We start from the raw sequence: 14,442 nt of genomic DNA on the forward strand, positions 1-14,442 counted from the left end.
TCAAGCGACCGTTCCACGGCGTCGTTTAAGAACGATATAAATCCGACGTGGGCGTTATATGGTGAATTTCCTGATTTACAACGGACTGGGAGGCACGACGCGCTGTCACATTCGATTACAACTAACGCGTATGCACAACGCCGTTCTCTGCCTCTCTCTCTCTCTCTCTCTCTCTCTCGCTTTCTCCTTCTCTTCTCGTCCGCATCGCCGTCTCTTCCATAACGACGGCGAGACGAGGCGAATCTCCTCAGACGCGTTTTGCGCGCATTATATTATGTAAATATCGGCTTATTTCTGCATTCACGAGACGCGCAACGACGACGAGTCTCGCTGTATCCGGCGAAGACGAGATACGAGCAAAGGCAGAAGAGAGGACAAAAAAAAAAAGAATGGCCGGAAAACGAGGTCCGAAAAAGACGAGGGGCAACTGCGTCGGGATATTCTCCCTGACGTAAGTGCCTGGATACAATGGCACGAATATGGGGGACTCTGCATATTAATATGAACTACAAAACGTTGAGGATAAAAAGTGGATACCCACCCAAGTCAACAAACGCAAAAAAATTGGACAAAAATTTCGGAACGAAAGATAGAAAAACGAGCCGCGTTTTTGCTATTATTTTGTACCCAAAAAAAGTGAAAAAAATTGTGATAGGATACATAACGCTAAAGCGAATCGAGCTGTTTTTCAAGCTGCGCTTCTCTATAAGTATGAATATTGCATTCAGTGTAAAACGAAATAATGAATTAAGATTCCGCGCGCGGATCGTATTACCGAAGACGCAGGTAAATAATAATAATGAGCGTCGCGTCGAGAGGCCGATATATTGGAATTCGGAGGCCACATGAGTTTACCACTAATTAATATTCAAAGATACGCGGCGCGCGAGCAACCTTGCGCGGCGAATAAAGACGCCGGATCGTCGCGCAGCCTGGTCGCACAATATTGGAATACGAAGGAATCCACGGCACGGGACGCGCAGCGGGCTTTAAAGCGAAGGCCGAGAGATTTCCACAATAAATTCCTTGGCGCTGCAGACGTGCATATGTGAATACGCATCATCTGTCCCGCGTACGCAGTTTCTATAACGAATTCCCAAGCGTTGAGTAATCGTCGCATATGCGATCGACGTGTATACGCGAATCCCACGTTTTATTTTTACTATACGGCGATACCGCCCGCCGTGAAAACGCCACGCGATCGCGTAAAGCGAGAAATTACACGCAACGCGCGGCGGTTAAATTTAACCGTTAAAATACTCGGCTGGGGAGAGATTTACCGCGTTTTAATCGAGAAACCGCGTTTCACCGGAGCTGGAGACCGCGAAAGGAGATGGGCGTTATCCGCGATGCTCGCTAGACGGAGGAAACTCGCAGGAATTCAGACGGGTCAGAGATGCAATTACTGGCGGCAAAGCAGATGAGTCGTATTAATTAATAAAGCGCGTTCGTTCCGAGCTATGCGAGCTACATATATGATGATTCATCAACGAAATGCGCGGCGCCGAGATATCACGATGTTCGCGCGGTATTAATTATACGTGAAATAATTTGCTTAATTTCCGTACGATATATTCCGTGCGGCTGATTCATCTCGTTCGGAAAGGAGGAGATCGATAGGCGGATCAACATCCTTTTGCCATCTATGTTAATCGCGTATAATATATCTCTATATCGATGTGTTGCAGTCTACAAGTTAATTATAGAAATCAGAAAGATTTGTGAACTCACGAGATACAAAGCACCCTGCAATTTAACTGTCGACCGCGGAGCGGTACATCAATCATTAATAAATTTCAGCCTATTAGTGTCACGTTTTTCTTTTTAGTCAATAATATCGAGACTCGATATCAATCAAATTATAATTCTCTTAATTTTTATAAGATGATAAACGATAACCTCGTAGATTTTGTATCAGGTACCATTATGCATATATTATTTTTTATCGGGTACTATTATGCGCAAGTTATTTTTATCGGCTACCATTGTATTTTTAAAACAATGGGATATAATAAATATATAAATGTCTTTCACGGTTAGAATCTTCATCGCACGGTCAGGCGTCCATCCGCGACGCACAGATGAGTCACGGCCAAGGTTGCGATCCACGCCTTGCTCGTTACGGATTCGAGCGTGCCCTCTGCCGTACACGCACGGTGCACACACACAGTTTATTTCGCGAATATACGCACGATCGCGAATTCTCATTCAAAACAGGCCGAGAGCATCGTGTCGGACTCGTCGTCATATCAGCGCGGCGTATTAAGGGCAGGTGTTCAGCAAGACGTACGGGTTGACTCTTAAGCAGATCGCGTACACGCACCTGCCTGGGGATTTGGTAAGATTGCGGATAGAGAGCGGCGCGGTACGTCGCCAGACGCACGGAGACACCGGAGGAAAGCGATGAATATTCATGAGACGCGGGTATAATCTCGTACGTCACACAAACACCGCCGCTTTAATCGCGATGAACTCGAGCGCGATCCGCGATCAAGAATCGTAACACGCGGCGCGCATAACAACGCAATGTCCTCTAACAACCGATGCGGAGCGACGGGTAAATCGAGGTGAACCATGATGACGTTATGCTAATGAGATTGACATATTTAAATCTGAATGTGGGTTAAGCAGCAACGCGACGGCAATGAAAGAGACACGGCAAACGAGACGCGGAGATTGGAAAGGAGAAACTCCTCGGGCCGCGCGGGAATATTTAATCTATAACGGATCGGTTTTACGACATTCTCCTTATCGCATTTATGCAAACACTTCATTAGCGGGGTCTCTCTTGCAGCGCAGAAAGAAATTCACGGAACAGAACTCGCTGAGATGCGATGTGACCGCGCGGAATTATTTGAGATGTGTCGGTTGGGAATGATCCAGCGATCGAGATACACGCGCGAAATAGTAACGCGAGGGGGGAAAGGGAGATAGAGAAGATTTATTCGTCTAGGACAGTTAGGTATGCTTCGGTAAAGAAAAGGTACATGAAGCCGGTACATGAGCCGCGAGATTACAGTTAGTCGCGGGAATCGGCGAGTGTGCACTTGCACACGGCGAAGTTAGTCAAACGGTATTCGCTCGTTTTTTGTCAAAAATTTAACGGGCATCGCGAAGCGCGAGCTACTCGATTCACGGCCGATGTGTCATGTCGGGACACCGATCTCCATCAGACGCTCATGATATTCAAACGACAGGCACTCGCGATAGTGCGCGAATCGGAAAGCGATGGGCCTCGATGCAATAAGATTTCGATTGTCGGACGGATAATCGAGATAAACTCGCTGTCGTCTCGCGGGAAAATGATCGACTCGATACCCGAGAAGCGAGCGGATTCATGTTCGATGGAACGATAACGGGACGGCATGACTCAACGTAGCGTATCAAACTAATTTTTCACACGGTCTCTATGGAGACCGTGCTAGAAAATGCGCGTATCAACCTGGCGAAATCTTATTCTTAAAGAAAAGTATCGATTACTTACCGGAGATACGAGGGAAAAGAAGTAAATCGAACGTGCGAAATATTGCTTTCGAGATTCATCCGCTAACGTGAAAGCAAGCTCGATTTGAACCAAAATTCTTGCCGCTGCTTTCGAATCGGAATATCTTTATGACGAGGGAAAGATACTCGCTCGAATGGTCGAGGTAAGTGACGCCTTAAACCGGCGCGAAATGGTGGAGAACGAGAAATCGAAAGAGGAGCAAGAACGACTTGTCGAAAGGAAATGAAAGGACGGAGAGGATGGTAGTAAAGTGCGCTCTCTCTCGCGTATCGTCGTATCTGGTGCGTGACAGCTGCCGCCGGTCTTGCTCAATCGGGGAAATATCAAGTTTCGCCTATAAAGCAGGGGAGGGTGGTATTTCGAGATATAAACCGCCGCGAACTTATGAGATTCGAGTCGAGAAGAGGGAAAGAGAGAGTGAGACAGAGAGAGACCCGAAAACTTGGCACGACGGAATTGACACACGAGCCATCAATTTTTCGAGTAGGGCTACTTCGAAGTAGGAAAAGTTCGAAAGACTAAACTGCCTGGAGAACGTTCACTCCAGTTCGGGCAAATAAAATATACGGTTTTATAAATAGTAAATACCTTAAGATAAAAGGTTACAATTAGAATGCTGCAGTGTTTTTCGCACATTTTCATAAAATTTGGAGTTTGATAAATCAATCGATCGTAAGTGCGTGCAGTAGTACATATCATGTTGTTATAATTAAAGAAACTGGAAGAACTAGTTGAACAGATTAAACGCGAATGGAATCTTAAAAATGCGCACGAATACGAATTCATCCGTATTGCTTGTCTAGTCTACGTAATGTTAACATGCACTTTGTAAAACGCTAATCCATATCAACGCGCGATGCGCAATTAATCGCGAGCGTACGAGCTTTCCGTTTATAACGCATCTTATGTAACGCCATGATTATCGACCATCAAGCCGATATGCGCGCTTGAGCGGTCATTGAAGCGATGCAATGATCCTGTGAAGAGGAGATCAGCGCGCTGATTCTCGCGTTCATGAGTTATAACTCGGTACGAGCAGGAAATCGATCGTTATCGAAGGTAGGCCGTTCTCGGACCTGCGAGTGAGGTAGCATTTCGCCTAGGTCATGCCCAAGAATAGTCAACCCCGGATGTCGTAAAGGCGACACTTGACGCGCGTCCCGCGTGAAGTCCGGTTTATACGGCGTTCTTTTGTCCGGTGCCAAATAATTTCTCGGGGGGGACGCGGCAAAGAACGCATCGACAGGAACGGGAAAAAGAGCGATAAAAACAGCATGCACTGTCACTGTCGCACTAATCCATTAATTACTAACGTAAGCCACTAATCGTAATATAATTTACTTTCTAAATAAATGTATATTGCGATGTCGCTAATAACGTGTGCTAATTCTGTTTTAGCGATACTTGCCAGAATCTTAAATTGAAGAAAATATCTCTCGTTAGCGATATATTATTATCATTACATTATGACTTTATTACAACATCTCGAGAAATATTATGTATCAACGTCAAACGCGCTATACTCTACTAAAATAATTTGATGATTGTATAATACATTGTATATATATATATATATATTATTTGATGATTTATTAATATTAGCTATTTTTTACACGCACATTTTTAATAATGAAGATGCCGATAAGTATAGGTAACACAGTGCAAGAAGGTGATACGCCGTCGCTTTCGACGAATTGATTAAGATTAATGATTCGTCGGCGCGTGCAACCTCCACCGGATGAATCGTCTCAGCGAGATAAGCTTCGAAGTAGTACCTACGACTTTTACGAGCAAACGCGTGATTCAGCACGCCTCCATTGTAAGCAGTTCACGTATAATCCGAACGAGATCATTGAGAAATGGTCGATAATTGAGCGAGTGACTCACCGCAAAGCGATTTGAGAATGTCAATAATCAAGCGAAGAGCGAGTGGAGGAGAGAACGTGGCACTTAACATGCCACGTTATTTAATTTGCCCTCGCACTCAAGAAAAATAATTATACGCGTGAAACGAATCGAAATAGTGTAATCGAGAGGAATTTCGCGGCCTGCCCAACGATAGGCGTGCTCATGTATAATCAATCAAGCCGGAAATTCGAGTCAATAGTATGATTTTCTCGAGTAAAATGTTCATTAATAACGAGATCGTGCGCTAATACGGTATTAATGTATGTCTCGTAATGAAAAATTATCGCGAAATTATACGAACTTCGAATGCAAATATGATCATATCGCTCGGACTGAAATCGAGGTAATCACCTGCGCAAACAATTAACCTTAATACGATCGACATGATTTTAAGATAATATGCATACAAGACCCATATGGTACGAACAGAAGCTTAACGTCAAACGAACTTTATTTAGTCTAGTCGCCAAATATTAAATCAAACTATAAAAAAGTTAAAAATAAAGCTTAAAATTCTTTCGACAAAGCTCCTTTTTATTTTCTTGCAGAATGTAACAAAAATTATATTCATCAATTAATTTAAAGCCTACAAAGTAAACATTATACATATATATATTTATCGCGCGATTAAAACCTCGCAATTAAAATCGCTCTTCAATATTTCGGCTTAAAAGATATCGTCTCGACGAGGCGATAAAAACTTACCTGCTCCTTATCCTTTTCGGTAGTCTCATCTTTGTCCTTTTCTTTGTCCTCGGTGGAGTCCGTGTGCGGCGCTATGCCGTTGGTGGTAGGCTTCGTGTCGGCCTCCTCGATCCTCTCCAGCTTGCCATCGCCAGGTGCAGCCGCGTCGCCGACGACGCCACCTTCGGCGGGTATTCCCTCCTTCTTCGGCGTCGTCGTTATGTCCACGGACCTCTTGCTCTGTCTCGCTCCCATGTTTGCTTCTTACCTTCTCGTGCCACCTGTCTTTATCTCACTTGCTTTCTGGGTACCAGGTGGTGTCCAGCTAAACCGTCCTGCAATCAAAACAAGAGAAAAGATCGATTAAGATATATTTTGTCAAATTTTCCAAGACACGATAAAAAGTAAAACTAACGACTTAGAATGTTACTAACGATGAAATTAAGAGCGAAAAGAGCTCGAGAGAGCGAGAGCTGGTAAATCCGCGTTCGTTCGGGTTCTGCAATTTTACGCAGTTATTTGCACGCGTTGATTTGCACAGCGGTTTCGCCGCCGCGGATAAATTCATCCGTCTCGCGATACGCGAAGAAGCGGGAATTAAACTTTCACCGTAGCGGAGATACATCGGAGATCCTCTCGGCGAATACTCGCTCCGTGTCGACGAACGGAGGATCTGGTTATAAGGACATGCAAATCGGAAATGCAAGCGGTCGCGATTCGAAAATGACGCAACTTACATTCACCTGCGCCAGATTGATCCGATAAGCGAGATTTATAGTTATCGATTCGCAGCCACGCCCTTCGTAATTAATAACGACTTTCGTGCGGATTGTGAAGGTATCTCTCTCTCTCTCTCTCCTCCCTCCTCCTATTTTTCTTACCAGAAATCTCTTCTTAAAAATTTATTCGTATCGTATACGACAAACGTCAAATAGCTGGACGATAATGAGCCGTACGAGAAACACAGTTCAGAAAACAAAGAACAAACAGCTAGCACAACGGAAAAGCTCTTCCATCGAGAAACAACTAGGCATTGTTCTATCCAAGGATTCGCTTGTATTCGTTTCCGTTATACGTATTGACTAAAACGCGAAAAAAAGAGCGTGGAAATACCAGTAAACGCGTGAAGGCATTTTTGTCAACAGTATCGAAGCTATCATTTATACAAAGCGTTATGTTACAGACAACTGTTAAGGCCATTCTACAATACGTCGCGAACGATTGCCAGTTGCTGTCGCCAAAAAAGGTTAAAAGTTCGCCAACTCTCTTTTGACAACCGCAACTGACAAGCGCAACCGGAAATAACACTTTTCAACTAACAGTTGCCATCTCGTTTGCGACGTATTGTAGAATAGCCCTTAGATCACAAATAACAGTACGCACTATATCGCCTTTTGATCGAAGTAAATATCCAACGTCGAGAGATTTCGAGCTATTATTCGCGCTATTATCTTTCCATTCTAGGACACTGAACTGGAGATATCAAGTTCGGAGCACACGTCGCCGACGAAAAAGTACAGATCGCTCTTATTGCATTACCTGCGGCAGCACTCAGAGACGAATAGAAATACACGTCGCCGTCACGATTCTAATTATCCTCGGAAGAAAAGAAAAACAGCTGGTTGGAAGCTCGTCGGGGAGCGCGAACGAGAATAACGGTATGTACCGCGGCGATGACTTCGCTGGTAACGAAAGCGGAAACGCGCGCCGCGCCGTACCAAGGGAATGGCTGCGAAAAACTGGCACGGCGTGGCGAAGCGCGCTAAAAGCCAGGCTCACCTAGGCCACTCGTTTGTTGTGCGCGCGTTAACGCGCATTTAAACGACCACGTGGCTCGTGTACGCACGCACGTATCTCGCCGCTGTTTGTATACGTGCGCGCGCGAGCAGCTGATGGCCGCGATGCGTAACGCGCGGGATCTGTGGTCGCGACGAACTTACGCGAGGTCATCCTTTGTGTGCCACTCGAGGAGGAAGATCAAGAGAGAAAAACGATCGGAAAGAATACGAAGCGCCATTCCTCAAGCGAATATGTAGAGATGATCGTAGAATGAATAAATTGCGCATATAGAGAAACTATGGCCGGGGTATTCATAGTCAGATCTTATTTCAAGACCGTCGTAAGTAATATCTTAAGATGCTAATACGGCTCTGTGATTGTTTCATGACGTCTTGAAGATTGTACTTAAGACGGTCTTAAATATAAGAACCGACTATGAATACCGGCCTATATCCTTTCTTTGATTCGAGACAGATCTTTCTATAATAAAAATGCCTTAGGGCCAATTTCACCAACCACGGTTAGCTTAATCGACGGTTAAAGTTAACAGGATTGATCAATAGAAATAAATCCACCCTGCTAACTTTAACCGTCGGTTAAACTAACCGTGGTTGGTGAAAGTGGCTCTTATAATGGACTTTAACTCTCTTGTTCGAAATTAACAAAAAACTATAAATAAAAGTTTTATTTAAAAATAATAATCTTACTTAAACCGAGACATTTTGGAAAAATTTTTTGTCTCTTTAAATTCCAAGTATCAATTGTAATATTTAATGTATTATCATAAAAGATGTTTGTAGAAACTTCTGTCATTAATATAAAACTTAATTAATATAATTAAATATTTTTTATTCTCTATCGCAATAAATTATAATAAAATAGAGATCCTTATAAGAATACACTTTTATTTCGGTTTAAAGTATTACGCAGTTTTCCATATAGTCGCATAGAATTCGCTTGTTATGTGTAAAATGCCTCGTGACCGATATATATCTGATAATCTTTTAAGCGTTTCTCCTCGACACTTGACGTTTATGTTTAAAAAATCGATAGCCTGTGCTCTAGTCAATAGCTCTTATCACTACTTATCAGCGTTAAGTAGGTATAACAGCTCTCATTTAGACATATCTGTCGGCGATGTCTCGTCGTTATCATATACTTGTACTATCTATTTCCACTTTCATTTTGTCAGATATATTTATCGACGAGTCCTGAATTTCGATTATGCGCAGAAATCTTTACGAATGCGGCACCAATAACGTTTGAATTTCCATCGCGCGCATTTTCCGGATCTTCGCCGGAGAGAAAAAAAGTCCCATTAACGAGGCGATTTTTATCGCGCAAAACGCGCGGCGAAATTGGCTTTCTGCTTTCTAGCGGCGATTCATTTCCCGAATGAATTCGCCCGGCGCATTCCTCTCGCGCTACACGTCGCAGTTAAGTTACGCTGAACGAATGAAAGTCAGTGAACAAACAGTTACATTTAGCGCTAATTGAGCGACGAGAGCGTACGGAATGTAAATTGATTCTCCCCGCGATTGGATTTCGTTTCGCGAAAACAGAGCTGCGCGCGCGTCAATGCGAAGTCGGAGCTCTGTGAAGCGACCGTATAGCTGCTGTAGCTATATCACTGTCACCGCATAACGCCATTTGTTTCAAGGTATCCTATTCACGGTGCATTGCACCTCGCGCTATAGCTCCGCACTGTGTATCGGCTGACACACCACACACGTCTAGCTGTCGCGCGTGCGTCGGATGACGGATCCCGAGACGGAAACACGATGACACAATATTGTTACCTCCGCGAGAATTCCTCGCGCAGCTCCGCTCGCTCGTAATTTTTGACACATTCCGTCACCACTCGGTTAACGAAGTTTAGCAACACGGTCGAGAGATACCGGACGGTCGTTTGTGCTGTCGACAAGCTCGCGCACAAGTGTATTCCTATACAAAGATTATAATTAATAGACGACAATCTCTCGAAATAAATCCTCTTCACCGGAGTGAGCAGAGTAAGAGCCGTTATTACGATTCGTCTTCGCCTCCGGAAATAATGCCGCCCTTATAGACTAACGAATGGTATGTTTCCCCTCCGACACAGCCAAATTTTCGGAACCAATTGCAGTACGCTCCACACAAAAGCTCGTCACGTCCGCGTCGTCGAGAGGGAGACGATAGTTGCGCGCGTTTCGCTTCGTTTCACCTTTATTTCTTCCTGGATTACCAAATTAGTAGAGTAATTCATGTAATTTCCACATCCCCCTCTCTTTGCGATCAATTTATTCGCGCGTACACTCCTAAAAATTGCACGTTTCGCGCGAGACTTCCCGAAAGATCTCACATGCCGGAAGGAAGGCTCATCGTCGAAGCATCCGTAAAAATAGGCAAACAAGAAGACATAATTAGCGTCTTGCTATATTAGGCGACGGCAGGAAGAGTTTCGACAAATATTTATGTTATCCCATATCGTGCTTGTGCGCACCACGTGGGAGTCATGCGTCCCGCGAAGCGTTACGGTAAGAAACTAGCTCTATCGTACGCTCGAGAAGCGCCGTAGATCATCACACGTGTCGATTTACTGAGGGGAGAACGTGGGAAACGGAAAATCGTCTCCGGGAAAATCGAAAAATTATATTTTTCTTCGAGCCTCGAGCTTTCCTCTTTCTCTCCGCTTCGCGTCGCTCGTTAATCACAGTTCGAAGCGCGAATTTCCGGCGGTGGAGGAAGGTCACGGAGGCGTATCGCAGACGCGGACGCTATATTTAGAAGCGTGTGTGACATCGAATCGCGAGATAAACGTCGCTGGCGCCGAATAAGCGTTGCGCGTCTCCGCTGAAAAACAACGATCGACCGCTATGTTGTTTGCGCGTGGAAGAACGAAACGCGCGCGTGCACTCGCGTGAACGCGTTTCTCTCGGCTCAAAGTTCCCCGCGATAAAAATAGTCTCCCGGCGGAGAAAGGAAATTCATCGCCGCGCGAAAGAAAGAGAGACACGCTCTTCCGAGTCGATCCATGCAACGGAGCATGTATATGCTCTTCTTACATTGTTATTTATTTTTCTTGTGTTTCGAATCTCTCGCTCGCTCTCTCTTTCTCCCCGTCTGCCACGCCTTGTCTTTCGCATTAACAATCTCGTACACGGTCCTATAATATCGCGGCAACCATTTATATCATCCTTGGAGAAGAGCGACTGCGCAAGAACTGGTAACGCGAGATGTCTTGCATAAGAGTAACGATAATTGAACAGATATTTTTTCACGTTTTAAGACTTTGCCGCGCGTATTTAGCTTGCGCGCTCGGTAAATCGTGAGCAATTTACTACGCAAGTATTATTAGGTCGCGCACCCCTCGCGTTAATATAAATCGCGGTTGTATAAAGCAATTTTCCGAAGTACGATAGACATTCCGCTGCTTATTCACTCACGAACACGACGAATATAGCATCCAAGTTCCGTTTGGAACGGCATTATTCTTGATCAAATTAAGATTTTGTAATCGAACATTTATAAAACCATTCTTCACGGTGACAATAAAATATGAGTGAAAAGAATAAAAAAATATCTGACAGGCTTGACGAAATTCATCAAGTCAAATCCGATAACGGTGTCGTAACAATTCTCTTTTACGACGCCTTCTCTCTTTTATTCTCTCAAATAAATAGTTTCGCGGCGCGCGTTGCGAAACAGCGTTGCGCCGCTCGAGGCCGCGGAGATGGAAATGCGCACGCGAGAAGGCGTGTTGAATATACACCGAGCGAGTCGTTGCGGTCGCCAGCGAGTGCGCGATACATCGGAGAATAGATTCCGCGATCTTCTCGTGGTGGTCGCGATTCCGCGGCAGGCAAGTGAAAGATGCGCGAAAAAAAGCGCGAAAGAAGCGCAAAAGGCGATTGCGAAATAAAGTCTACGAAGACGAAACAGCTCCTTCCTTCTTTTCCCCGTATTTATCTGCTTCGTACGGGGCGAACGAGCGCGGCCGAGGTATAATGAGCGCCGAGATTTCTTTCGGTCGTATCGCTCAATTGATTAATAAGCGCGCATTCAGAGGTCGATGCCGTCTATTAAGGCGTTAACAGCGACACAACGACCGCCGTCGGCCGTCGTTGTGTGAGAGAATTCCTCGCCGGCGATAACGCCAACGATAAGCACGATGCACCGAGAAGAAAACGAACGGAACGAGCCTATTATGGGACTATAATGAAACGACGACGACGACGACAAGAAGCGGCCGGAAAATTGGATACCTCGCGGCGATTTCAAGGTTGCGCAGGTGCGTAAATAGGCGTCGATGACTCGCGTGTTCGTGCGCGGGGTTTTCGCTCGGCGGCTCTTTCTTCGGCTTCTTCCCCATTCGCGTTCCGGAATAGCTTTCCTCGCTTCTCGCTTTCACGCCGTATAAGCGAGGACACAATGAGTTTCAATCAAATTTTTAAATCGGTCAAATACAACCCACTGAATTTACATGAATCGTGAGAGACGATTTGCGCGAGTAATGGTGCGGTACGTTAAAAATTTTGCCTCTCGCCATCGCCGCCTTGCCAAGCGAGCTAATCCCTGAGCGAATAAGGATCCTCTATCTCGGAACGCGGTGAGACGAGATAAACTCGAGATCGATGTTCGCCCGCAACCTGATTCAACACTTCAAGCCGATGTCACATCCGCTGACTCATCCGATGCACCAAATGACACACGCATTCTCCGCGATAAACAAAAAATTCTTTTCTACGACACTGCGCGAGAGTGCGCTCGTCCCCTAATTCCCACGGGCACGAAATGTGCATGCGCGTGTGTGTAATGCGTGTGTGTGTGTGTGTGTGTGTGTGCGTGTGTGTGCGTGCGTGCGCGTGGCTGTGTAACTGTACGCCCAATCAATCAGCCATTATTTCCTCGCGCCTGACGCGTCTAATTCGATGGTTCAGCTCGGACAGAAACCGACACACATTGAGAGACTGAAATAGAATAAGAAGGAACAAATATAATCATTAAAGGTATAAGATAGTGACCGAAGGAAGCTACCAATCGGATGGCAAATGTAACAAAGAGAACAGCGCGGATGAACGATCCTCTGCCTATTGAAATAGCACTTTGACATTGTGATTAGTTAGAAATATAGACATGCTAGCGCGGGCTGTATTCTCGTGCTCCTGTTTTGTTCCTCGTCTCATTCTTTCGCCTCATTGTACTGACCCCATTTTTCGTTCCCGAAAAAAAAAGACATCTGCTCTTTCTCTCGCAGCCGTTATCGAAATTGAGAATAACGTAGCGCGCGGAAGAATAGGTGTCGAACCAACTACCACACCATGCGAGCAGACGCGTGTCCCGCATGCGTGAGCAGATACGCTCGCACGTGCTCGCGCTCGCGCTCGTTCCGCCGAAAACCAGCCGAGTGGCCGTCGTAATGGTAAACGGGGAAAGTTAGCGGGCCTGAAAAATACGTATGCATACGTGTATGTACACCCGGACCGCGCCGCAGAATGGATCTATTTTTGGCCCCCCGGTTGCGGCGCGTGCACCCCCTCGGTCCGTGTAAACACGCGACCAGAACGCAACAGGGGCGAAATAAAGTCCCCAGCAAGCAGATCTTAAAGAGCGCTCGTAAAAACGACGCGACGCCGGGACAAAACGGGAACGCGGATTCGCGTGGATGATAAAAGAGAAATCGGCAGGAATTAGCACGATTGGCAAATAAAACATGCGACGTGCGAAAGCGATATCAAATGCATTTCAACTTAAATATTTTGCCGTAGAAATAAAGCTCTCCTTTACGAACAATGACAGGCGATTCGGTCGGCTGCGATTAGCGCTAACCCGATGTCGAAACCGAGTCCGAGCCTCGCGTTTCTAACGTGAAAGACCGCGCTCGATCTTACCCGGGAATCGTATTCAGCGCTGAATGCGCTATAAGAGCAAAACCGCCTCCTCTCTCGGAGGCTGTGCGCGAACAAGAAAAAGGCAGATGTGGGCAAGTTAACGACCCGTTATCGCATGGACGCCGCCACCGCCACCGCCACCGCCGTTGCTGAAACTGGTTGCTGCCGATTGTAGGAAGCGGGACGCGGATCGAGGGGGTCGCGGCCAAGCCCCGCATGGAGGAGAAGCCTCGGGGCGCGCGTTGCAACGAGGAGCGGCGGGCAAAGCGCGAGGCGAATCGCCTTCGCGCGAGAAGGTGCGTTTTGACGAGGCCACGAAGAACGAAGAAACCAGTCGGCGTCACGGTGCAGGTGTACCGACGCGCGGGCTCGCGCTCGCGCGCAAATGCCGCGCGAGCGGATTTTCGCGGGAAAGCCGCGGCGCGCGGAAGGCGGCGTCGTCTTCATTTGCACACAATGCGCACGCGATGTTAATTAACAGGAACGTATAATCGACGATAACGTATAAAGTCGTTACGACGATGACTAGATGCAAATGCAAGCGTTACCACAGCGAACTATACGGAGACAAACGTTTCTTGTCGTGAAAACGATCGTTGAGAAAGAGAGAGTCGGAGAGGATGGAAACGTGCGGTGCGAACAAGATACATTTGCCAAAAGGATCGGTATTATTTCGAGCCTTTCTCCGCTCGAGCT

General features: G+C 46.0%; 1 protein-coding gene across 3 annotated transcripts in view; it reads right to left on the bottom strand.

Moving 5' to 3' along the window:
* LOC139820585 (uncharacterized) overlaps positions 1-14,442 on the bottom strand; it is a 95,933-nt gene that overhangs the window by 37,005 nt on the left and 44,486 nt on the right. For 2 of the 3 annotated variants that reach the window (XM_071790959.1, XM_071790960.1), the window contains exon 2: positions 6,119-6,432. In XM_071790959.1, coding sequence (XP_071647060.1) covers positions 6,119-6,352 — 234 coding nt within the window. In that variant the 5' untranslated portion in view covers positions 6,353-6,432. Of the gene's footprint in view, positions 1-6,118; positions 6,433-7,636; positions 7,799-14,442 lie in introns of those variants that run through there. The other variant, XM_071790961.1, reaches the window with a different exon arrangement.

The sequence above is a fragment of the Temnothorax longispinosus genome, chromosome 10, assembly GCF_030848805.1.
Source record: "Temnothorax longispinosus isolate EJ_2023e chromosome 10, Tlon_JGU_v1, whole genome shotgun sequence".
Lineage (NCBI taxonomy): Eukaryota > Metazoa > Arthropoda > Insecta > Hymenoptera > Formicidae > Temnothorax > Temnothorax longispinosus.